General features: G+C 39.2%; 1 protein-coding gene across 1 annotated transcript in view; it reads left to right on the top strand.

Moving 5' to 3' along the window:
* The window catches only part of CEP85L (centrosomal protein 85 like), a 103040-nt gene extending 77238 nt beyond the window's left edge, over nt 1-25802 (top strand). Inside the window, exons 4-13 of the mRNA XM_066315302.1 lie at nt 467-588; nt 10351-10468; nt 12519-12695; nt 14371-14523; nt 14808-14962; nt 16523-16640; nt 16964-17014; nt 20750-20857; nt 21226-21439; nt 22536-25802. Of these exons, the coding sequence (XP_066171399.1) occupies nt 467-588; nt 10351-10468; nt 12519-12695; nt 14371-14523; nt 14808-14962; nt 16523-16640; nt 16964-17014; nt 20750-20857; nt 21226-21439; nt 22536-22699 (1380 nt within the window). The 3' untranslated portion in view covers nt 22700-25802. The remainder of the gene's footprint in view (nt 1-466; nt 589-10350; nt 10469-12518; nt 12696-14370; nt 14524-14807; nt 14963-16522; nt 16641-16963; nt 17015-20749; nt 20858-21225; nt 21440-22535) is intronic.
* Nucleotides 25803-26814: the final 1012 nt, after the last annotated feature.

Here is a 26814-nt window from a genome sequence, read left to right as displayed (position 1 = left end):
ATAAGTGCACACACATTAAGGGAAATTTCTCCTTCTCTGTACACTGATGTTACAGGAGGGAGTTGAATGTGGCAGTAGCAACTGTTACTGCAGTTACCAGTGGGTCTGAAGTTACTAGACCCTGTTGTTTGAAATGCTATACAAGGATTGCAGCAGGATATGAACATCTTGTGGTCTTCCTTTTGATGATGTAGTTAATTCTAAATGAGCTTTTCATTCCAAACTGCTTCTAGTGCTATGAGTTGTTCAGTAGAGAAATGATAAAATCAGTGACACTGGGCTGAAAAAAATTGTTTCCAGAAACTTGTTTATAAATCCAGTTGTTTTATACAAAGAAAATCTGAATTAAACTGAGAAACTGTCCTTAGGTTTCTGTAAGAGCAAACCACTTTGCAAATACCGTAATATGTAAAACATTATTTTCTTTCATTGCTTTGGGGACTAATCCTACAATTATTTTACGCAGGTTTCACCTGGAACATCTCGTTCAAGTTACCCAGCTACCAGCTATCAGGACTCCAGCAACTGGGAATCTCTAATGAAAATTAAAGAAGGGCTGCTGAGACAGAAGGAGTTTGTGATTGATAGGTAAGTATCCAGAGCCTGCTGCATTCATTAGATTAGATTAAGTTGAAGCTACAGAGTAAAAGCTGGCTTTCAGGAGAGCTACTTACTCAGTAAAGTTGTTAGGTTTCAGTCCAGCCACTATTTATGCACAAATATGTAGGAGCTAATCCTGCTAGGGGAGAAGAGCGGCAGCTGGCCTAAAGTATTACACAAAGTTGGCAATGTATTTAGGAGGTTTAATGCCTCTGGAGTGGAAAAGGACCAGTGAGGCCAACAGCCACTTCTACTGTCAGGTTCCTCTCTTAGCTTCTTACCAGGCTGCTGTTTGTATAGGATATCTTTCTGCTTGTGAGGTCTTGGAAGTGAATTGCAAGATGAAAATTGGTCAGCTGCATTGGGCTGATTTTCTTTTCCATCACAAGTGAAGAAATGCAACATATTTGAAGCCAGTTGATAAAGCTTTGAGAAACTGCCCCTTGTAGTAATATTCAGCAGTAAAATCCTATTAAAATCCTCATACAAATTGTTCCTATAATAAATTATTAAGTCATTAATTCCAGAATCTTTATGTCACTAAACATATAACCTCTCATTAAAATTGCTATCAATCTAAATAGCAATTCACTTCTGTTAAGCAATTCACTGCTTCAATAGCAATTCACTGCTGTTAAGTTTCTAGTACCAGGAGGATTATAAGGCTGTTAATTCCTCTATTGCAACAGATTCTGTAACGCTGTTAATTCCTCTATTGCAACAGAATGAGGAATTGCAGTGATTGAAGGTTTTCCTGTCCCTTGGCACTCTGGCCAGTACCTGTGGTGGCATTTCAGTGATGGAAGTTGGCACTGGGTTCCCTGGCTTGATATAGGATGTTAGTGTGTGTTCACCTGCTGCTGCAGCAAAGATGGGATACAGATAGGAACTGAGGCATGGGCTCACCATCCCACTCTGGCAGCTCTCCTGCAGAGGTGGTGATCTCCCAAGGGGGTAAGAAATTAAAATAGAAACATCTTTAGCTGTTGTTTACATCTCCTCTCAGAGCCTTTTGATCAGCTGCTTAAAGGCCATCTAAGTTACAGTGTTTTTTTCCAGGCTTGCTATGTCAGTAAAAATGCTGCAAAGTTGCAGCCCACCTCCTGGGGCTCAAGCTGTCAGCAGTGTTTGTGAGCACATCGCTAGTGGTGGCTGGGGTGGTCTCCAGTGCCTCTGCTGAGCTTATCATCCTGTGCACTCCACATGAAGGCTTGTTATACACTGGCAGCTAAAAATGCAGTTGGTATTGCTCTTCTCACACTGAAAGTGTTTACAGTCAAGGGAGAAGTTTCTGAAGTCACTGTTTGTAACCTGGCTGCCTGCTGATGTTTCTTGATACTGTCCAGGTGGAGGAAGAAAAGCTATTTTTTGATACCCAGTGACAGTGTACTGGTTCATTTTTTTGTACAGGTAATTACTTTTGTATGACTTACTGGTAATGAATACAGTTTTTTCAGGATTTCATTCAGCTGGAAAGGCAAAATACATTTTGGAAGCTATTGAAATGGAACAGACCACTTAGTGATGTTACATATTCAAGTAGATACTTGATGTTAATGTTGTAATTTGTAATAATGCAGTGTAACAATACATCACAGAACAGGCTCTTCTTTGAATATTGGATTTCCATTTGATCAAAATATTTGACTGAAAAGGTATTTTAAAATGAAATAGAAACATTGATGGTTTTGTATTTTTAAGATTAGTACAAATCGATGTTGCGGCAGATTGTTTAATTTTTAAATTTTTTAAAATTTTTAATTTTTTTAAAGAAGAGGTAGTGCTTTCTGTGATAAATCAAAAAAATTCTTTTTGGTTCACTCATTAAGAAAATGGTACATACCTGCTGTGCAAGCACTAGTGTTACATTTCTTATTAGATAGGGTGTTAATAAGACTTAAGTGTGAAAACTATCTTTCTTCAAGGCACAAAGCAGCACTAAATGCTTTTACCTATATTTAACACATGGAAATGAACACAAGGCCTTCTTGCACTGAGCTTCAGAATGGTGTTTGGGAGTAAAACTAAGTATTCCAGCTCTTGGCCTTCCTGAGCTTAATTTAAACTTCTTTTCAGAGTTTGAATTTCTTTAGGAATAGTGACCTAAAATTAAAAACATAAAGTTTGCTAAAGTGTAGTTACTTCTGCATGGTGGTAGTTAAATTACAGAATTTATGCTTTGGGGAAACGAAGAAGAACGTAATTTGTTGGCTGAGGTTAGGTAGGAGGTGTTTGCTGAGAGGGCCCTTTGTCCATGTGGTTTTCATGGAGTTTTAAAAGGTGTAGTCTCCTTAGGTCGTATGCTGAATTTACAAACTGCTGGTTGAGGGGACAGGAGCTCAGCAGAGAAGTGTTAACCTCCTGCTGCCTGGTAGCCAGAGGAGCACTACAGCAACTGGCACGGTGCTCCAGACCCAGCTGTTTGCTGCTGGCAGGTACAAGAAACAGCTGGATGAAAAGAGGCACACCGGGAACACCTCCCTCTTGCCCTTTCACCAGCCTCTCTTTCACCCACAGGGCCATTGACAGGGTCATTTTTTTTTAAGGTTAAATACTCTTTTGTTGGGAATTGTACTGGTGTCCCACTTGCCAACGAAGTGGAGGAGATTAACATCACACGCCTTGTTCTTCATAGGAGTGCTTAAATCTATTGATCAGCTGAAATGGATGCTCTGTACAGGGTAGTATCTTCAGGCTGTTATACCTGATTAAAAAAGGGAGGAGAAGCAGAAGCAGGAAAGTGAAACATGCTGCCTGCTTCTTTCTTTCCACGCAAAGATAAAAAGGCAAAAAAAAATCAGCCCGTTCAGATTAGATTATTAAGTTTCCTTGTTTTGCATTGGAAATCTACCAGATAGGAATAGTTGCAAGTAAGTTTCCAAATAAGTTACAAAAACAATTCAAGGCATAATGCTTAACAGCATGAATAATATTTGGATACTTTGGTGTGTTACAAGAAATGCAAGTATTTTAAAGTTTTTAAATCTCAAACAGCCACTTTAGCCTGAGAATAGAACAAGTGCCTTGATTTTCATCTGTGTGCTGTGTTGAACAGCAGTTTGTTCAGCACTTATTCAAGTTGTACGCAGCATAAATAAATGGGGTTAAAAGTGGTTTTGGTTTGCTTTTTAAAACTACTTTAGGAGTCACTGCTAATTTAATCAGTAGAAATATGAAATGTTTTTTAAGTCTACTCTTAAAGTAATGAGGGGAAGACTCCACTTTCAGGAAGTGAAAACATGGTGCAAGAAAGCAAGCCCGCTCTGTGTGTGCGTACCAGAACACAATGGCACTTCTTAAAGGTGTGTCATGTTTTTTCCATGTAAGAAACTGTTCTACAGGCCATGAATGAGGACTTAAGGACTTAGTCTCTAAGAGGAAATCTGCTGCTGCAACATTTACTATTCTAATATCTGTCACTTACTGTAGGAAATAATTGGATTGTATCATTGCCTTATTTCTCTGGCAGCTTAGTATGTAACGCTGCGTTATATTTAGCACCAGAGGGAGCCAGCAGTGTTTGTATTGGTTTAGAAAATTACGACGTCACATTTTAATTCTTCATGTTGCTCTTCTGTTCAGTACATTAGCACCACTGAAACTGCAGTGTTTGGTGCAGTGCCTAATGTCTCTTGAGGCTGACCTGTCACTGTAGATGTCTCTACAGTGTGGTCCTGGCAGACTTGGTGTGGAAGGAGCTGCATGTAGTAGGTATCTGAATAAATGCCAAATATCTGGACATATGACACAAGCTGCTGAGAATAACGCTGTGCGTGCAATGTTCTCTTGCAGACAGCCTAAGAGCATCCAAACAGCTTTTTAAGGAAAGGTAGATTTGGAAGTACAATTTTAGTGAATAGCTGTTATCCCTCAGAGCATACATAACAAGTACATTCTTAAAATAGTTGCTAGATCATTAACTTTTTAATTCATATCTGAATTAGGATTAGATGTTTTCACTGAGACAAGAGAAGTAGATTTTTTTCTTTGCCTTGTATCAAATTGTCCTGACTTCAGTAAATGACATGAAAGTGTATGTGCTCCAATAGTGCTCATTTTAATGCTAGTATAAAGCTGTAATTCTTTTAATTTTGATTGCCATGTTAAGATCTGCAACATTAGCATATCCACTTGAGTGATAATTTGATGCCTTTTTAAGAACCTGGAGCTTTTACCACCCATGTGTTGAGTGCATGTGTGTATAACAGGGAGTCTTGTCTGAGAAGTGAGGCTGCGGGGAACCTCCTCAGAGTTCTTTGCTGTGTAAATTATACTTTGCTTCCAATGCAACTGTGAAAAAATGCCTTTATCTTTTATCCAGTATCACCAATCGCCCAGATAACTTGTGGATGAGACTTCTGTATGTCTTGAGCTGGTAAACGTTTGGAAAGGTTTTTTTACAGAGTAATTATTTTAGCTGTTTTAAAAGGTCACTTTGTCAGATGTGAGTGCTAGTAACATTGATGCAATTAGTATTCATCTAATAACCTAAATCTTAGCAATAATGAAAGGATGCAGGGCAAGAAATGACCTATTTAACCGGACTGCCAGGCCTTGGGGAAGGCAGTGCTGTCATTAGATGCTTACACTATTAGTATCTGCAGTACCAGGTGTTCTACAGCCTTTCTGGGTTGGGCAGTTTGGTGAATAATTAGCTCAAATGTTAGAAAATTTTTCCTAGCATGACTTATTCTTCCCTCCTAGATAGTGTTTCCTTGGCATCAAGTAGTTTTTGTTATTCTTTGAGATCTCTCCAGCTGATGAGCACATCTTCCCTGAAGTGTCCAAACTGGCCATCGAGGCCTCCCTCAGGCTGAGCTCTTGTCTCTCGCTGACTGTGGTTGTGTGGGGTTTGATTTTTGCAGTACAACACTGGGAAATGTTGGTCAGCTGCAGTCCCAGATGATTCTCTGTGGAACTGATGCTAAACCATTTTACATTCTGTAGATTTGAATTTGTTTTAGAAAGTTCTACTATTTGGCAGAACTGCAAATTTTGCAGTGAGAGGTGCAAGAGTTGCTCTGTGTTCGTCCTGTCAGGAGACTGCAGAAGTTGAAGAGCTCCCACCTGGGAGGGAGAGTGCAGTCCTCTCTCTGAGGAGACATTTGTGTCTGTGTCCCCCTTTTTCCTCATGCCCTTGATTAAGTAGCCCAAGGCTTTTGAGAAAGTAGAATTGTTGTCTGTGCTCTTGCCTGCCTTGCTTTAGCATTAGCTCACCTACTGTGGGTCAGGCAAGCATTTAAAACTTTATGCTACTCAGAAAAGTCATTCAAAAATACCTTAAAGAACCAATCCATCCAAATCAGAGATCATGTCTTGACTCTAAAGGCAGTGTTCCTATCTTCACTTCAAGGTAAGTTCTGCTGTGACTGGAAGAAAGGGTCACGTGGAACAATAGTACAAAAAAGGGAGACTTTATTGTGTAGGAAATTTGAGATCTTTTCTCATGAGCTTTGCTGATGTTGGAGTTTTTTGGTATTATCTTCCAAATTCCGGAAAACATATTCATGTTGTTTTTAGGACTTTGTGTGCTAAGGATCTCTTTTCCTGTCAGTACTCTGCACGTTTGGACTTCTGGTCCCAAGAGATCATGCCTTTAAAACAAAGGGATATAGAAATTTGTATCTAGCTTCTTAAGCAATAAAACAAAGCAGCATACCTGCAGCTGCCATATGGAATAAATTATATCTGTGATACAGAGGGATCCACACTGTATTTCACTTGATATCCTGACTCTGAAGAAATCTGCTCAGACTTTTTCACCTAAAGCAGCAAATTCTTGTTAACTTGTGACTTTTGAAGGTAAGCACCAATTGCCATTTGGTTTCTGAAGAAGTTACTAATGTCCCTTCTGTAGTGGAGGAAGTTTGTTCTAAAGTTCCTGAATTGTTTTAAGATGCTGATATGTACCTTGACTTGGAGTGTAGGACTTAATTTTTAAATTAGCCTAAATCTAAGAAGAATAATGTAGAAGTTGTGGTGACAAAATGCATCTCTGGCAGATGTGGGTCTCTAAAGGCTCTTTCATGTTAGAGTAAGTAAGGGATAAGATGGGCATATGGAGAATGGGTGAGCTAGTCCCAGATTCAAGAAATATGGTTTATTTCCAGACAATTCTGTATATAAGTGTCTGTATAACTATTTGTCTACACTTGTTCCAGTGTGATTGTGAAAAAAATTATGTGAATGTCAGTTATGTCATACAAATATTTTGAGATTTAAGGAGAAGCACTGTGTATATTAAGCAAGTTGTTAATACTGGTCTCTGAATACAGTCCAGGCTTGTGCACATTGGGTTGAGTGCTGTTCTCTGCTATCCCACATCCTCTGTGCTGACTTGAATTTTCAAAGGGGATTGTTTGAACTAGAGGACAGAACTCCAATTGAATCAAAATCTTTCCCTTGATACTTCATTGTTATGATTCTAACTTTCTTTTTGCTCATTTCAGTAGATTCAGTTAGCGTCAAGTAGCATCAGAAGTTTTCCTCTGAATTCTAGATGGCTTTGTAAGTAGAGTCACAGGCTGGGGGGATTACAGATGGAATTATCTGTGTCAGGCAGAAATATGGATAGGGAATACTACTCTCCTTAAATTCCAAGGAAATATTACACCTAGTTACCTCTTTGGTTGGTTGATGAATTTGGATCAGGGTATTGCCTCTTGTTCTCTTCTACTTTAGTCTGAGTGTAAGGGAAAGGGAAAGGGAGGTGTCAAGACAGACACTTTAAGTGAAATAGTGGGTTTTGCATTTGGACAAAGGGGCTGAATGAGACCATGTGAAAAGTGCCATGACAGTCACACAGTACATCACTAACTCTTCCTTTGCTATAAACATAAAATTGTAACACTCACTTAAGGGGAAAAAAATAAGGACATAGTGAAGGAAAGGAGTTTCCATGATACTTAGGTACAGTAATTTCACTGAACTCAGGTGTGTGAGGTGAGGTCTGGTTTCTGTGCACTGGAGGCTGGATTCCTGTCACATTCCCCCATGCCCTGAGGTCAGGTCACAGCCTGTGCCCACTTGTACTCAGATGGCTTCCTGAAGCACTAAAGGTTGAGGAGCTTGACAGAAAGTTGGAGGCAGCCAAATGCTAAAGGCTGATTGTATTTGGTTTTGGTTTTCTAGAGTGCTGGGCTGATGGATTGGTAATAGGAAGGCTTCTGGGGACAGTGTAATAGACAACCTGTGTTTTTGAGAGCAACTGAACTTTCTAAATTCCCTTTCAATAAAGCTCAGAGTCTCTGGTTATGCAGCAAAATGTTTGTTTCTGGGTGCGATGAGGTTAATGTTTTCATAGAGGCAGTTATGTGAGGAAGTGGGGTCTACACAGCCTGAAAACATTCCTGTAGTTTGTTTTGTTGGCAAGGATGGAGAGTTTCATGCTTTGCGGAGTGAAAAGAAGCAAGCTAGAAGCAAACTCTGTATTCTCTCTCATGTCAGATTAACTTGTCTCACCTTTTTTCCAATAGGGATTTGGTAGGTAGGGAAAGGATTATGAAAGGAAATGTGGTAATGTAGTTCAAACTACACTGGTAGATCAAAAATATTTTAAAACATATTCTCCAGGCTGTAGTATTCAGACTTTTGAAATCTGGCCTGGAAGGAAGGAATTGCTAAATTAAAATCAGCCATAAACAGAAAATCATATAGTACTTTCAAGGGTTATCTGACAAGTGGATAAATAATTTTAAAACACATGAATAATTTTAAAATAATGAAATTTTTATAGATCTGTATAGGAAGTAATAAGGTGATAAAAAATGAAAATTTGCTATACTTCTTAGGTTTGGATAACTCATACTAAGTAATTTTGTTCTCTGTGACCAGGCATGCACAAGAAGTTCATATTTCCTCATATGATTATACAAAATTTTGGTCTTTTATAAAGTCTCTTACAAGTTAACAGTATATTCCTTTACCTGATCTTCCAAAATATGTTGGAAGCTTTTTGTTTGTAGTGCTATCTTAGAGATGACAACCAGAGATGTACACAGTCTTTCGGTGTTACATACTCCTTTTGTATTTGTACAGGCTTGTTCAATCTAGATATTAGAGGGAGCAGGGAAGCCTCAAAATCACCTGTGCTGATACAAAATATTTTAAGACTTGCTATGGAGTCGTGTAAATACATTCACTTGCTCTCTCCTTATCTATTCATGTTGAATAAGTTGTTCTAAGGTACCAACAAATGGCAACTTACAAATACTGGTTTTCCATTCATTGCCATTCTTTATAGATATAAAAACAGGGAAACAGACAAAAACCATATTCTCATCATGTCTTCTTTAACACATCTAGCTGAGAAATGTGTAACTTCTACTATATTCAATATTTAAATATTATATTCCTCTTGTACCCCAAATAATAGAGGTACAGTTGGCTGATGATTAGCTAGAAGAATGTGAGTAGCTAAAAAGGTCCCTTCAGCTGGGTTTTGGCATCCTGTTAAAATTTGCAGTTGGCATCTTTTCAACTAATAAATATTTCATGTTACATTATAACATTATATAATGCATATTTTGTGTACTCATGCTAATTTTTCCAAGATGCTCTTCCAAAACACAACTCTTCCAAATTTTTAAAAATGCAACAGATTTTAATGTTTTTCTGTATACTTTGCAGGATTTGCTTTTCCAGTGTGTGCACAGTCAGGTCTTTTCCCTTGAAGTTAATCTGTATTTGCTGTTTATCTCTTCTTAAGATTTGGTTTAGTCACCTGGGTTCAGTGTTACTGTTTTCAGAAAAGCCAGTCATGCTTCATGCTTGGAGGTGAAACTCTGAGAAAGAAAAAATTCATGCTTGCATGCAAATATATCCTGGGATGAAAAAGAAGGAAAAGTGAAAATTAACAGAGTGCACGAAGTTGGTTTTAAGTTTATTGAGAAGGTCTTTGTGTGTTTCTGGTGGGTGCTGACAGCTCCACTCTGGGGCAGGTTTTGAGGTGCCTGTTGCTCCATGGAGAGTTACTGTGCACCTTGTGGGGCTGTGACTTGGGCTGGGGCAGAGACCTGGCAGGTGTTTGCCCTCAAGTCCTGACTAGTTCAAATGCAGTCATGATTTAAACAGTGATACAATTTGTGTTATAATTAAATAATGATACAGTGCTGATACTGTTTCTGCTGTACACTGGCCAAACAGTTGGTGCATGGTACTTGTTTTGGCACACCGTGCAGTATTTTACCCTAGGGGTAGGTACATCTTATGTAAAGCAGTTGATTGAGAAAGCTTTAAGCAAAGGAAAGAAGCAAGACCTTGGAGGGAAGCTGTGCTAATTATCTTATATAATGGCCTTTGCTTCTTTAAGTTCTTTCTGTTGCCCTGTATTTGTAAATCTCTTCAACTTTTACCAGAGGCCTGGTAAAAGCTCTGATAAAGAGAGGGGCCAAGCAGGAGAAGTCCAAGTGAAATGAAGGTGCCATTTTTGTTTGGTTTTGTTCTGCTTTCTATATGCTTTTCCCTGATTATACCTCCAACCCTAGCAGCAAATGGCTACAGAAGGCTCCCTCAACCCACACAAAACTGATAGAGTTTTCAAATCATATTTCTACTGTTGCAGTCTGGCTGCAGTGGGAAAAAGCCCACAGCTAGTGTAGATCCAGGATAGTTATTAACAGGATAGATATATATTAACAAATACCATTGTTAACATATTCTTCAGTATAAGTCTTAAGATCTCTGTTTTTCTAATCTCTGTTACATTACTTTTTTGTTTTTTGTTTTCCGAATTATATTTGTGTATTACAGGCAAAATCAGCAAATAAACAATTTACACCAGAAGATAAGGGAGAATGAAATACGAGCTCAACATGCAAGACTGAGCCATCTTGTGAACTGTGAAGAGCCATACCTGACTAACTTACAGGTAGGATGAATGCTTTTCTTTCAGGAAAGCTTTCCATTGCCCAGTAACTGGCACCTAAAAGCATGTTCACAATTTTCTGCAGGCCAAAGTGTAGAGCTTTTGTGATTATTGATGGCTGTGTAATTGTATAGCTGGGAATTCTGAAGGGAAGACCTTTTAAGGGTTGTAATTTACCTTATATTTACAGAAATCTAAGTTTTGTTAAAATCTTGTACAAACTTGAAGTCAGATAAAAATGAGGTAGCAATTGTGACACTCTTAAGAAGGATTGTGACACTCTTAAGAATTAAACAGCATGCATGTATGGTAGTCCCACAGGGAGCTAGTAGGAGAAAAAATAGTTTGATAGGAGAGTATCTGAAAATAGCTAGTGAGAGGTTTTCTGAAGGGGAGGAGGTACTGCCATCCTGGTTAAATAGTTAGATTTTATGGCTAGAATAGATGGAGGAGATATGAGAAGGCAAGCAGAGTGGTGGAATACCTTTTGACAAAACACCTGAAAAGGATATGGGCTAGTACTACTAGGGAGCGCTTAGTCTGAAAGAGAATGTCTGGTGGTGTTTTGAGTACACTTGTCCTAAGTTTCATCTACCTAGCGCAGGTAGCATAAGGATGAGGTAGCAAAGGTTCAAGAAATGCAGACCAGTGTGAGGGCTATGGCTGCTTACGCCATACAGATTCCATCTCCAGGCCTTGGTGTATCTAAAAGGCAGTGCAGCAAGGGATTGTTAAAGGCAGATAATGCAGAGAAATAGCTTTTCTGTCCCTCTTTTATTATGTTATCTTTTTCTGTCACAGACCTTGCACTAGGATCTCAGCTAGGGTATTTCAGCATGACATTCTTTATGTACTTGGAATAATACAGCTGTACATCAGGTGAGACTGTAGTTTGTGTGACAGCAGAGAAATTCAAGTGGAGCTCAGCTGAAGTTAGGTATGCAGAGACTTCTTGAGACATCTAGGAATGTCTAGGCTTTTGTTGCTTCCAGATTTTCTTTTACAAAGTACTTTTTTTTACAAAATCTGTCTAGGTTTAGAATTTTATTTTGGGAGGGAGAGGCAGGAGAGAAGATGGAAACAAAAGTCCCAGACAAACAAAGGAAACAATATTGCAGAAACTGAAATTTTAGTCCACATATCTTGTTATGCTTCAAATAAAGCATGTTCGTATGTTATGCTTCAAATAAAGCAGCAGGTACATTCCTCCTTCATAATTTAAAGAAACTTGAAAGTTTGTAATGTATTTGGGTTTCTGCTTGATTTGTACTTGGGTTTCTGCTTGCCTTCTGTAAGATGAATTTATAAAAGGAAATGTAATTTAATGAAGGTTTTAATCTCTTAATACTTTGCTGAAGGAATGTCACCAGTTAGAGAAATTGCACAATTTAAAAGGTAACCAATTTATGTTATTTAGAGAGTCTTGTAACTGAAAGCCTAATTGGATGCCTCTCCTTTTTCATCCCACATGCATCCAATTTCCATTTGGTGCTTGTCTGTCTCTGGGCAGTGGAGATGGAAATTTTGGTATACAGAACAAACGATAGACCTGCCTTCTGACTGTAGCTCTAGTCTCAGGCTTGTTCCTGCACCATTCTCACCCCAGGAATAATAGCTCTGAGCTTTGACTAGTACTAATGTTCTGCTTTAGGAGTGTCATGACATTGAAGTGTCTCTTATTTTGGTATATTCGTTGCAATTTTAAAGTGTTTTTCTTCCCAGGAGGTGGTATGATAATGCAGTGGTAGTGATTTGTTTTGAGAATGCTTTTTATCTGCATTTATGGGGATTTATTTTGGGATCACACATCTTCCATAAATCTGAGGGGGAAAGTGGCCACACAATGTTCTTGTGCATTTGTTATGAGTGTAAAGGTGTCCAACTTCTTTGTCTCTTTGCTTCCGATTCCTGCTGTTGCCATGTATTTTGAAAAATCAAACCCCACCCTTCCTGACAGCTAAAAAAAAATTGCAAGGCTGTTTTCTACTCTGCAGTTGAAGTGTACAGTGGTGTGTGTGTTCATTTGTGTAATTATTTTATTTGTTTTCTTAAGCAACCACAGTATGAGTGCACACCACTGCAACCTCACATTTCAGAAAGGTCGGCATCCCACCTTGAGGAGCTTGAGCGAAAGATTGCAGCAGCTGAGAACAAGGAACTGCAACTCAGTGAAATTGTGAAACAACTTTCAAACAAATCTAGTGAGGAGAAAAAGAAGATGGAGGAGAAAGTAAGTCTTTCCTGTTTCACATTTCGTTTTGTTGCAGCAGCATATTATTGCTGGAAAGCAACTCAGTGTATGGGTGTCTGAGTTATTTTCAAAAAAGGTTACTAAACTATCTGTGATAGAAAAAGATTAATGATTTCAGGTGTTGGTAATGGATAAATCTGGACTTGCAGAGAACATATCCTAGAAAGTGATACTAAATAAAATGGTAATCATGGTAACAGTTTTAATCAGGTATCAGTTAAGCTTTGGGGAAAAAAAAAAATCTGTTCATTCTTGTAGCTTGTAGTGTTTATTACAGTAAATAAAGTATGACTTAAAAACATAGATTGTGAAAATTAAATCCTTATTTTTAGCATGGTTTGGAAATGTGGCCCTCAGGCTTTGAGATGTACTTTCCAGCCTGCATGTGCCCATTTAGCATGAGTGATTCTCTTGTCGCTTTTTTAGAATGTGCACAGTGGACTTTAGTCTGAGACAAAGATAGCTGTGTTCTTGGAACTGTTTCGACAAAGGCTTTCTTTGCAGGCTTAAGGAATTGCCAGGGGTAGTTTTGAATGTACTCACAGCCTTCCTCTATTGCAAGCAGGAATGTGCCGTTGACCAAGGCAATGTCATTAATGTTTTAGGGGACATTGTCGCTGTAACCTCATCTTCTTTAATTACTGGGCTTTATTTGTATTGTATCAGGTTCAATGAATACAAGCAATGTGGTACAGTGAAGTGTCAGGTGGGAAGACAAAGAAGAACGCATAATTCATCTCAAAATTCTTATCATTTCCTATGAACCCTCAGTATGCTTTTCACTGAGGCAGGAAGGGCAGAAATTGGCTACTGCTGCTTCCTCCTTTATGAGCTTTTCCTGCCTGGATTTCTCGCTGTGTAGGAACTGGCAGGCAGTGGCAGTGGTAAGGAGCTGTGCAGCAGTGCTTGTGTTAGCAGCATGGCTTGTAGGTTGGACCCCAATTCTCTGCACAATCCTGATTTGCCCCTTAATATCCATCCCTTCTGTGCACTGAATAAAAAGCTCTCAAGGAAAAAGAGGGCAGGGAGGGACAGTGGAAAATACTCTTTTTTTCCTGCCTTTCATTCAGCTCTTTTTGATCTAGATAATAAAGCAAAAGAAGTACTAGGAATATGAACAAATGTAACATAATAAAAAAAGTAATCTTTTCCGGGCTTATGGAAAATTAAGGTGCCTATAGAAAAGGTGCTTAAGAAAGCAGATATTTTGATCTGATGTCCTCTGATCTGATTGTCAGACTGCATCTAAGTCAGGGTTTTGGCTTCCATTTTTGGTAGGTTAAGTTCTTGGTCCTCATGTTTTAAGTTGTTTTCCTAGTCCAGAGGAACTAAAATATATCCTGATTATTTTTTGCGTACTAACTTCTCAGTGGGTGAAAGAATTAACAGTATTTTAAGTGTTGAAGTCTTTGTGTTTTCAGTTCATAAGGCACATGGATTGTTCTTGTCAGAGGTGAAGCAGCGTGGTTTGAGGACACATGTGGGCCTATAACTTGAAGCTGTTGGGATTGATAATTTTTGGTTTTGTTTCTTGCTCTTAGCCAACGCTTTCATGCAGCTGAGAGAACAATTCTTAGAGAGTTAACAGCCTCTGCTTTCAAAGCAGGCTTATTCTTACTGTTATCATAAAGCATGTACTCTTTCTTTCTTCTAGCTTAAAACTAGAGACCGATATATTAATAGTCTGAAAAAGAAATGCCAGAAAGAGTCTGAGCAAAACAAAGAAAAACAAAGACGAATTGAAACCTTAGAAAAATACCTGGCTGACCTTCCAACGCTGGATGATATAGAAGGGCAGACTAAGCAGGTAAAGTAAAGGGGGTTTGTTTTGCATTTTAAAAATACAAGTAAGCTCCCTAATATCTGTTCTCAAATCTTTTACTGTTTCAAAATTTCATCTTTTTTTTCACCGTATATTTAGGAAGAGAAGTATTTCAATCTTATAGGAAGCACTGTAGGTATAAAGATTTCTCACAGTCAGAAAAGCAACAGGGGTGTGAAACTATACAGCCGGTCACTGCAAGGCTGTGGTCTGACAAAAGGCCTTCTGCTGGTGTGACACTGTGTCTGACTAACGTAACCTTCTGTTAGCTGCAAATTCTAGAAGAGAAGAACAAGCAACTTCAAGAAACCATGGCTGAGTTGGAAAAGAAGCTTGGAGAGGCCCGGTCGCAGTGCAGAGAGAGAGAATTGCAGCTGGCGTCTCAGAAGAAAAAAGAGAAAGAGCTGGTCACAACAGTGCAGAGGTATGAACATCTGCTCAGGCTGTGCCCTGCAATGAGTGTGCTGGCCCACCTGATGTCAGGACCTAATGCTATTTGCAGTCTTAATCTATTACAGTGCTAATGATTTTTTTATGGTAAGGTTTTGCAACTTGCTCTGTGTGGCAATTTGTAATTACAACCATGGAGAAGAGCGAGCCTAGGGCATTCTTTGCTGTCTGTCTTTAAGGACAGATGTGGGACGCTCTAGCGATGGCATCATAGCCTGTTGGCAGATAGAGGTTGAAACAAACTTCTGTGGCAAAGGGGCATTGTATAGAAGCTGTCAGTAGGGGTATTTAATAACTGATCCTGTCATGAGCTGTGGAAAAACTGGATAATGGCTGATGGGTGTATCAGGGAAGAGTCAAAGATTTCAAGAAATTCCAGCTATTTCTTACCTTTTCATCGAGGGTGCAGGTATTTACAAGGAAATATAGCTGTAGCTAATATGTTGTCATTGAACTTGCCTAAGTATGAAAAAAAAAAATGGGACAGATATCCAAGGATATCCAGGTAAGACATGGAAACTTCGTTATTACATTCTTTTTTAGATCAGGGGACCTACTTAAACAATTTTTTTTTTTATTGGAGGGAAACAGGGGAGAATCACTTTTAACTGTCTGTGGATGTTCTTGCAGTTTGTTGTCCCTCCACTGGGTGAAGGTGCATGCCACAGGAGTCTGAAAGGTTTCCATGATGAAAGGCGAGCTGGCTGGGACACCTTGCCAGCCAAATTGTTGACACATTGTTTCCATCTTACCAATGGAAGGCCTTCGTGCTCTCATAATCTATAGGGGGATCATTCTGTCTTTTCTGAAAGCCTACAAATAGTTGAGGTGACCTCTGGTTCCTAAATTAGACAGCAAGATTAGCACTAATAATGTGTATTTCCTTTCTGAGAGAAGGTAAGCAGACAGAAGCTGTAGCTACACGTATGGATTGAGTTGAGCAATGGAGCATCTGAAGGCTATGCCCTTGTGTGGGAGCATTCCAGGCCGGAATGGCCTTGGGCTGCCCATTACAAGTTACAGAGGGTGTGATGGATGGGCCACCAGCACTGGCACAGCATCTGATTCTAGACTCCACTTGGAGTTGTATGTACCCCAGTGAGATGATCTGATTTAAAAGCTCCCCTAGCTGTGAAGGCTCACAGATGCCTCTGATCTATGCTTTGCCTCCCGCAGTAGCACAGAGCAACTGAGCACTGCAGAGCTTTGCTTTGCTCCTCTCTGCCCTTTCTTCCTACACGGTACTGCTGGAGCTGTGCCTGTTGGGAGACTCAGCGCAGAGTATGGCACGTAAAACCTGCCTTCATCTGCATGGATCTGGCCTTGTCAGTGCCATGGCAACTTGAGCAGTTTAGGCATCATTCATGCACTGTTGGTACACGAACTATATGCTCATTCGTAAGACTGGATTCTACTAGGTACAGTTTTATAGTTCTGGTTGGGAAGATGGTGGAAGTTTCTAAATTGTTCCTAGAACACACAACCCTCTGGTTTCTATTAGCCCACTTAATCTTTCTTTCCTGTTGAATGGCAGTTTACAACAGAAAGTAGAAAAATGCCTGGAAGATGGTATCCGACTTCCTATGTTGGACACGAAACAGCTTCAGAGTGAGAATGAATGTCTCAAAGAGAAGAATGAGAAAGCCAGTAAGGTTAGTCTGCAAATAATCTGCTGGTGGCATCTTTAACCTTAAGTCCTGCACTTCTTTTTTTTTTTTTAATTTAGAAATATTAGAATATCTCACTAAAGACTTACATATTTGTTGCTTATTCAGATGACATTTCAAGACCTGTCTGTCTCTGTTCAGAACATTGATTTTGCATGAATTCTGTGTTCTGTCAGAGTTGAACTGTCTTGTCATTTGTGTTTTTAAAGATGCTATTTAGATTCTGTGTCTACACACCTCTAGGCTGATTTTTGCATGACAATCTGAAGAGATTCAAGCCTTCTAAATTGCTTAATTTTATATTCTAGGTCATAGACAATCAACAAAATCAGATAACTGGATTGATTTTGGACATGCAGGTAAGAAAGAGTGAATATTCTGTTGTTTACTGTGTGCATTTTTAGTTCCTAAGAATAACAAAGCTGAAGTTGAATTTTACTCTTTTATCCTTCTGAGTAAGGGTCAAAGGGAGAAATGCGAAAAACTTAATCTTATAGATGGATCATTAGTCAACCAATGTTCTTTTGTACGGTCATAGTGTAGTCATTATGTCTCTGCGGTTTAGCACTTCACTGGTACTCAAGAAAAAGTGAAAAACTGTTGCTATGTCACATCCTTACTCTGCTGGTCTGGTGGATCATCCAAAGTACAAAAGTGATGTTGCTTAGGGGGCTTCATTGTTCAGTTTGTAAGAAGAGACAGGTGCCTTTCTAAATCATCCCACTTCATCCTGTTCAGCTGGGTTCTGACACTTAGATACCTTAACTGTCTTGGCGGATCTTGGGCACCCAGCTTGCAGCCAAAGATTTTTCTAGACAGCAGAGGCTGTCAGCTGGGAGTCAGCTGCAGCTCTATAGATCTGATTAACTGAGTGCTGAAAGTTACTCAGTGACTGCTGTTTGTTGTGGAGAAAAAGAAACGTTATACAGCTTTTAGAGAGGAAGGTTTTACTTGCCATAGAAAAAGCTGAACATTTTTAAAAACCCAAACATCTGTTTTCATTAAATATTGTCTTCTAGAATGTCATTTGTCTATTAAAAGTTGTCTCCCACCGTTAAATTGCTTCCCTTCTCTGCCATGGTCAATAGGAGGCCTGATTACTGTCAACAACATATATTTGTTTGATTAGATTGCAATGTATGAAATGTATCTGTAGAGAAGCAGTAAAAGAATTTAAGTTGCAACATGAGGTTTGTTAACTAAATAGTTTTTTCCACTCTTCTCCAAGGAAGTTCTTTTCCCAGACCGGTTGGGGGAAGGGGGTGTTAGGGTTTGCTATCCAGAGGAACCCCATTCTGAGTTTTTCTCCCAAATTTGCCCTAAACCAAGACAATACATTAACTGAAAAGGAAATTGACTTACTTAGCTTCTCCAGGTTTGAATGATTTTATCAAACTGAGATGTTTACACAGAGCAGACTGGTATATGCAAAAGTTGTGATAGAGGCAAATGTCGTTTCAGGTGTTATATAATTAAAAAGAAGTTCATCTTGAAATTCATAACTTTTTGAGGTTCTCTGTCCCTTTATGTAGTTAAGATTATTTACATATATACTCCATATATATGTTGTGCTCATCAGAGATACACCCAACTTGCTAAGTGTATTATCATCAACCTGAATCTTTCCATCCTAAACTTTCTGGTCTTTTTCTCACTGTCACCTTTATCTTGAGACTAGTGATCTTCAGTGTTTTGTGTGCTTAACCTGACATGACTTTAGGAAGCTGGACTGGGAAATGCTGAATAGTTCTGACTGCCTGTGAACAGGGTACTGTTCTGTTCTCCAGGACTTTTTCTTACTTTTCCTCAAGGTATTTTATATAAGGACAGAAAATAAGATTGGAAAATGGTGTCAGCCCTTAAAAATAACTTGTAGACTATAGCAGCTTTTTTGTATCCTTGATCTCCCCAGCCTTCCATACCTGTGACCTGGAAAGCATTGAAAATTAGTTCATTAGAATTGAAATCCCTTATCAGCACAGAGATGCAATTTATCTTCAGCTAAGATGTTCTCATTTTATTCCATGTCTTCTGCCACATTGTGAACTTATGCTTGAGAATGTATTTCAGTTCATTGTTTTTAACTTGCAAGCTGAAAACAAATTCTATTTCAGACAGCAGTTGTATAAATCAGTATTGGTTTCTGTTTGCTCATAATCATAGTAAAATTATTTTGATCTTCCTTGTATGGTTTTACTTCATTGATTTGTTGCTCTGAGTGAGAGGGATTAAAATTTTGGTTGGTCTTGGCAAGCTGCTATGCTGCATATATAGTGCATCTTTAGAAAGAAAAAGTTTACATGACGGTGGTATTATAAAAAAGAAATTCGTGTCTGCATGATTAATTTAGATATCACAAAACTAACAGAGTAGACGTAAGTCAGATTGTACAATACCTTTGCTACCCAAAGTATATCTGTCAATCTTGTCAGTCACAATAAACCCCAACTGTCCCAGGCTGGGAATATTGCCACCAAGTTGTAACTTTGGAAAGCATATGCAAAGATTAAGGTTGAAGTATGGAGAATTCATAGCACCATGAGAAACATGGAAATTTTAGCACTATAGGTTCAGCCAAGCTGTTAAGTACATGTGCTATTTCTGAGCTTTAAGATGAGTGTAATAGAGAATGATAGATCTTGGGTATATCTTTTAAAAATAAACACTGATTCCTAATTCTAGTAGTTCCCATTACATGGAGCAATTCTTGAGCTGAACATACATTGCTTGGAATATTCTAAAAGTTGTTTTTTGGCTTAGTTTGCAGAGTCATGCAAATTTAGTGGCAGGTGTAGTTCTGAAAATACACTGAGGAAGGTTAATATTTCTCAGTCTGTCTTCCCTACTACCTCCCCCCTTCCAGAAGGAGGATGCCGAGTCAAACCTTTTTTGTCTGTTGTTGACATGAACATGAAACACGTAAGTGGTAGTCCTAATGCATCTATCATAGCTGGGGCACTGGATGTCCCTGAACTTGATCTTCGTCAAAGACTGTTAAAATTAGAAGATATTGGGAAGCTGGGAGGGTGTTTTTGGCACTGCATTGCCCTGTTCACTTCATGCTTCTTAAGTATGACATCTGTACGTCACAGATAGAGCTAGAAAGACGTTCAGTCTAACCTAGTAATGACTATTTTTCTCAGTAGATAATGTTTCTAAAAAACTCAAGGCAATGATTCAGCATCACTGCAGGTTTTGCTCATCTGCAAGCACGCAAAGGAAATGCCTGAAGCAGTTTTTTCCTGCCCTCTCCTGGCCCAGGGTGTTTCCTTTGCCTCCTTCCTCCCACTGGTGTGTGTAGCTTTGCTTTCTCAGAGCGCTTATCTTTAGGATACACGTTACTTCAGCACTTCCTTTTGAGGGGCATGCTGAGGGTAAAAAGAGCAGCAGATCAAGTGTATGAAAATGGTTTTAAAAACAAGTAATCATATCTGGGTGCTGCCTGTTCACTCTTACTCCTGACACGAAAATAAAGTGTTGAGGATTTTTTAGTCCACGTCTGTAAATGTTAGCACCATCGTTTTCCAGTTCTGCAAAGAATATGACAGAGTACCGATTTGCCACTGTTTGTGTGGTGTCAAGCTGAGTGTGCAGGGAAATTTTGTCAATGTTGCAACACCTCCTGTGACCAGCCAGGCCTTTAAGAAGTTCATTTAGTATTGAGCCTGCCTTGCCTCTCATCACTCCCTGCCTTCTCATCACTACTGATAAATCTTACCAGTGGCAATTCACAACTGAAGAGATCTCTCTGTTTGAAAGCACCAGGAGTTTATATAGTCTCTATTTATTCATTGTTAGTATTCAGATAAGATGGCTTGAATATTCCTCTTCCTGATTTTTGCCAGATGACCTGGAAAGACATATCTACAGATTTAAAATCCAAGTAGTGGAATAAATATGAGTACTTTCAAGAGTAAAGGCACCTGTGCTCATGCTGAATTCACCCTGAAAATTCCATTTTGTCGGTATCTCATGATTTCTCAGTTTGAGCTATGTGGTTGAAAACTGGGGAATTGACAGCAAGTGATTCCATATTGCAGCATTTTTATTTGTTGTTGTTTAAGATTGTTAACCTGTGTTTTCATTAATTTCAGTCTATGCAAGAGAAGCTTTCACAAGAAAAGCTGATAATTCAGAAGATGACAAATGAGCTTGAGGAAAAAGAAAGACATATAGAGCAGTTGAATAAAACTCTCTCTGAAGTAAGTAAAATAGCACCAGTAACCCAACGCCCAACTACACCAGAGCCAGGAAGAACCTTATAGAATGCTTATAAGATCCTTTGGTAGGGTTTTGTGAGCTTACATACTTAAATGTCTTGACTCCAATGCAGACATATAATGCATACCATCCCTACCTCAAGAAGTGAGAACTGAAAGGCTGAAGATGGCTAAGTAATGATAGCCATATAAAAGCTGTTTATATGCTGTTCTTTGGAGGGGTACAGGAATATTGATTCTATGTTTGGAAATTAATTATTTTTAATTGTACTATTTGTGGCTTGAAACTTTCTGCTACAGTGAATGCTGCAGGCTAACCTCCCCCCTTTCTCCATTTGCTTTTCACAAAGAACCAAAGACTGATGGAAGAGAACGCCTGCCTGAAGGAGCAGATGCGGCTGGTGGAGCAGTCCAGGCAGCCAGTATCTGAGAAGATGCCTGTAGCAGACCAGTTGTTCAAGGAAATGTCCCACTGCTTGTTTGACTTGAAAGCACTGTGCAGCATTCTTACCCAGAGAGCTCAGGGCAAGGAGCCTAACCTTTCCTTACTGCTGGGAATCAGATGTGAGTGGTGTTGACTTTCCGGTGTTTAATAAATGTTTTGACACAAAGGAATAACAGTTTAGCTAATGTGGTTGAACTTGCCAGCTGGACAAGCTTGTGTCCCCTTGCTGTGCAGATGGAGCAGTGGTGCATGAACTCATGGAGCTCTCTGGAAAAGCTGAGCTCTTAGTGCCTCTGGGCCACTAAATGCATGTGACTACACAGGTCCATGCCAAGTCAAGAGGGCAGGTAGCTGGCTCTTCATGTGGACCCAGTCTGGATCTGTTCACTGCTCTAGAAAAGGAAGGTGTATAACCAGGTGTCTGTCCCTGCTGAGACACACTGCAGTCACTGTGAGGGTTAACAGATTCTAAACACATTCTGAGCTTTTGTTTTAAAGCCCTTGAGGTCAAGTGGTAGGAATATCCGTCTACTGTTTGAACATGTGTATGTCTGGTTTGGGAGTGGTGGTGTCCAGGTGTTTTAAATAAGCCTTATGCCTGGTAACTTTATCTCCTGTGCTGTTCATCCAGTTTTCAGCATTTACTAAGCTGTTAAATTTAACTGGGAAATGAGAAGCATGCCCTAAAACCAGTCAGGCAAAGTTTATGTTAGGTCTTTCCTTCTAACAAGTTGGTTTTGTTGACCTGAATGTATCATATTCTGATGTTTTCTGAATGTTAATTAGAATTCATCAGGTAGACAGATTGCTGAACAGAACCCTCAGTAAGGTAGAAGGGTAAAGTACAGTGTTTTTGCAGGAAGAGGTGCTACACACCCGCTAGCCCTCTTTTCTGAGTGACTATAGAAACCCACAGTCTCTAGAAAATGGGTGCTCTATCCATGTTTTTTCACTGCTGTTCTGCTTCGTCAGACTTCAGGAAGTCTAAATCTTGGTGCAAACAGAAAAGGATATCTTTAAGAGAATCATTGATGGGCTCTGAATTGAACTGAAGTTCACATGGTACTCCATTTTGTAGACTTTCCATCACACTGAAGTGTGACGTGTTTTGGTGTAATTAAAGTGGCCCACCTCTTATTTCCAAGGAGGTGAATAGTTGCAGTATTCACAAGACACAGCTGCTGGAGTTTTAACCTTGGCTGTTGTTTTTCGTAGCACTGAGCTGTTCATCTGAAGAGAGTGAAAATTACCACAGCACAGAGACCCTTTCAAAGAAGCTCTTGGATGTTTGTCAGCTGCGGAAGGATATTGATGAGTTAAGGACTATAATGTCGGACCGCTACGCTCAGGACATGGGGGACAACTGCATCACTCAATGACAGCACTCCATCCTGTAGCACACAGCTTACTAGGTCCTGCTGTGTCATGGGGCTTTGCATTTCCATTAAGGAGCCATATGGGAAGGCTGCAGATAGCACTGGACACACATCTCCGAGGGCCGTGTGTCGCTGATCTCGGCAGTCCGGCGTGCAGGGGACGGTCATCACGTGAACGGTGGTACAAACTGCAAGAAGTCTTTTCTCCAAACTACTGAATGTAGGAACAAGCTGTGAAGAATGATTCAGTTGGACACTGTTTCCTTCGTTTTGGCTCATCTTATTACTGTGCATAGTTTTAGAACCAGAGCTTCAGAACAGCCATGCTGCTAAAACTCTCTGTCCTTTCCTTCATCAAGGGTTTGTGTGGCATTATCTGAGTTCAGATCTTAGGGGAGAGGGTCGAAGAAGCTATGCATGTGTATGTCTGGCTGTACATGGTGGAGCCAGAGGCTTCTGCCACTGCACTTCACTCTAGGAATTGCAATGAGAACAATCTTGAAGCACTCAAAAATTAATTGCTTTCCAAGTTGTCAAAAATTAGCATATAAGAAAGATGTTTTTAGTAATGGATGTCTACCTTGTTTGTGCAGTAGCAGAAAAATCCCAGATTTAACTCCTTTATGCAAACAAGTCTATAAAATATGTCTGTATCAGATTGTTTGAAGCACTCTCATTTGCTGTAAGAAGTTTCAATAGTGCAAAGTCTGTGACAAACCAGAGAAGCTGTAAGACATAATACTGCAGCATACTCCACGACTATAAGAAAAAAACCCCAAAACAACCAACAACTGTATTTTAGTGTTTGTACTTATTTTTCCCCTTAGGTCCTTTCCATTTCAAAATGTTGCTGTATTTTGTTCCTGAGGGCCTCTGATAATGTTGTACACCACCTCAGCCATTTTTATGACAGCTACGAAAAGGGTGCTTGACTCTTGGCAAAATTAAGGCTCAAAACAGAATGTTTCCATTAAGCAGTGTAAAGTACTTGGTTATCTGAGGACTGAAAAATTTTCCACATTGTTTGGGAAATCTTGATTTCTCCATTTTTGTAGGAAGCAATTACATAAAATAGTAAACTCGTGTTCCATAGCTTATTCAATGAGTGTCACTTGGCAGAGCTGTTTAACTACCATGGGACAGTTGACATTTTCAGGAACATCACTGCAAGTTAGCTGCACAGTTATGCATGGTGGAAAATAGTATTTAAGGGAAAATAGCACTTGAGGGAAACAAAAACTTGCTAAGAGCAAAACCACTTTTAAACCACACTGTTAAGAAAAATACATGCATCACTTACTTGTATGGCATTGCAAGAAGGTTTGAGATGCCTTAAGGTGCAAGGCAGTCAACTGATCTGGAGCAGGGATAACAGCAGAAATCTCTTGGAAAGCTTAGCAATTTGAAGCAAGTTAACTCTAGCGTAACATTTTTATGGCAGAAGTGAATATCTTCAGTTTTCTGATTTGGTGATGTTTTGCTTTCTGTTCACTGTTTAACAGTTACTGTTAATGTTGTTTTTAAAATTTAGTGGTTTAATTGTTTTTAGCTGTATGGATTTATTTATTTGACAGTTTTCTCTATCCTGACTTGGATTAATTTGTGAAAAGTAGTGTTGCTATTTATATGACTGCTACATGGTGTTATCAGATAGATTAATCTGACTGGTTCAGCTCCTATGAGCACTAAAACAGTGTCTAGATAAGATCTCAAGTGAAGTTATCTAGTGTCTACTTCAAGGAAAAAAACAAGGCCATTTTATTTTAAATTTCTGTCCTCTTTCTGTAGACACACTCCAGTCTCTCCATCAGGGCATAAATTGCTCCAGTCTTCCTTGTCCTTCTCAGTGGTGTGATGCAGGTGCAGTTGGAAGTATAATTGTGCTCTTCTGATTGATATGATGAGTTCTGCTATGAGTGGTGAAAAAGATGTTCTGATCTAATCTGCATTCTTATTGCAAACAGATCAGTGGTTGTTATCTAAAAGGATGATTTACTCTGGTAGCTCATTAACAATATTAATTCCACATTAATACACACCTGCTGCATCAAAGGTGTACTTTTATACTAGTGCAAAACTGAAAACAAGGATCTTTGTACCAGTGGGCACGCACAGTTTCCTGTGCTTCTGACAGTGCTGGCTTTTGTGACTAAGGCTTCAGCTTGTTCCTCTGGTGTGGTTGCTTGGGTTTGTCCCTGCAGTGAAGTAGTCTTTATGGTGTCTGTCTCCTATCAGAATTCAACAACAGCATTTCAGATAATAAATTAGAAGTATTAAGGAGGGAGGAAACACACAGGTTACACCTTACTTCTTCCTTAGATGGCAATGTTGTATCTATTAAAAAATCACCAAAACCCACGTTTATCTACATTTGATAGAAATAACAAGGAGTTTAATAGAGCAATTAGAGGGGATCAGGAGATGTTTTGAGTCACTTTGAACTATTAAGCTTGTCACTTGGCTGGTATTTCTCCACTGTCCCTCCTGCTAAATGGTGATGCTGTACTGCAAAGTTGAGATCAGTAGTTTGTATTTGCCAAGCACTTCAGAGCTTTTATGCTCTTCAAGTATTAGTTAAAAGGCCCTCTGGGAGGAGATCCCATTCTATTCATACTTTTGACTGCAGTGCTGTAATCTTGTGTTCTAATGTTTTTGTTACAGAACCTGTAATATTTATGTTGACTTGAAAGCACTTGATTTTAAAACCCCCTGAGGTTATCTGCCTCAGTCAAATTAAAGTAGGGAGGTGAATGATGGATGTGTGAGCCAAAGATGCAGATTACCAATTGATTATTTACAGCGATACAGTACTTTGCTTTGACTTCTTAAAATTTGGCCTGTTGTAGTGGTAGTAATTACTATATATGCATCAGTTTACAGATGCCTCTAAATGGAATAAGCTTTGTCTAAGATATGCATGACTGTTTAATTGGTTAAAATGTAGTGTGTGTGGTCTCATTCAGCATATTTAATACAGAGGTGATTAACGAATGTTAACATTGGAATTGCTTCGATTTAGTCATGACAACTTTTTGCTGTAGCTATTAGACAATCCCAAGGGCTGAAAACAACTGCAGATGAATGGATACTGTACCGTTCTGGCTGTCAGCAAAACTGTACAGTAACATTCCATACAGTTTCAGATAGAATTTATATGGTCCTCTAGAAGATACTTACAGTAACTACTGTATTTAAGAATGTATTTTGAAAAAGACATGGAAAGTAACCGTCTTCTGACAAGCTATAGATTATGTATTCACTATATAGAAGTATTTACTATATAGAAGTAATGCAGCTCAGTCATGTAAACGTGATTTAGGTTGCTGAACTCCGCTGTGCAGCTTTGTGGTGTGACAGGTGTGTGAAATTGTTGAGATTGCAGTAACCACCCACTCAGGCTCCAGCATTTCAAACTGATGGTGGTCATGAAGTCATTCAAGAGCTGATAATTCCATCCTTTTCTCTTCAAAAGGTTTCCTTCCTTCCTTTGCCTTGCTGCCTGTCTTTCTTTTCAAACATTTTTCTGTTTTTTTCTTGGGAAGGGTAAGAGCACAAGAAAAGGAAGAAAGCAAACCCTTTCCTCCACAACCTGCTGCCATAGCATGGGCAGTGACAGCATGCTGTGGTCTCTCCATCAGGGTACAATTTGCTCCAGTTTTCCTTGCCCTTCTTGGTGGTGTGATGCAGGTGCAGTTGGAAGTATAATTGTGCTCTTATTGATACGACGAGATCTACCATGAGTGGAGAAAAGATCTGCTGAAAACTAATCTGCATTCTTAGACTGCAGACAGGTCAATGGTTATTATCTAAAGGGAAGATTTATTCCAGTAGCTTATTAGCAATATTAATTCCACAGCTGTGTACCTTTGTGCCTTTTTAGCCTGAAGTAAATGTATATTCCCCTGGAACTTCAGATAAGTTGTTAGTGTGCTGATGACTGCACCTTGCTTTCTTCTCACCTGCCGTTACTTTGTTAAAAAGCTTTTGTAGTAAGAACTCTTGCCTAATGTCTAGAAACAGAAGTACTGAAACTAGATACTGGGTGTACACTCTGAATGTTAGGCTGGTTGTTGTATGCAGCTTCTTTGAATACAATGTGTGAGCGGGAAACACAAATC

The sequence above is a fragment of the Sylvia atricapilla genome, chromosome 3 (assembly GCF_009819655.1).
Source record: "Sylvia atricapilla isolate bSylAtr1 chromosome 3, bSylAtr1.pri, whole genome shotgun sequence".
Classification (NCBI taxonomy): Eukaryota; Metazoa; Chordata; class Aves; order Passeriformes; family Sylviidae; genus Sylvia; species Sylvia atricapilla.
This window is presented reverse-complemented; position numbering and strand designations above follow the sequence as displayed.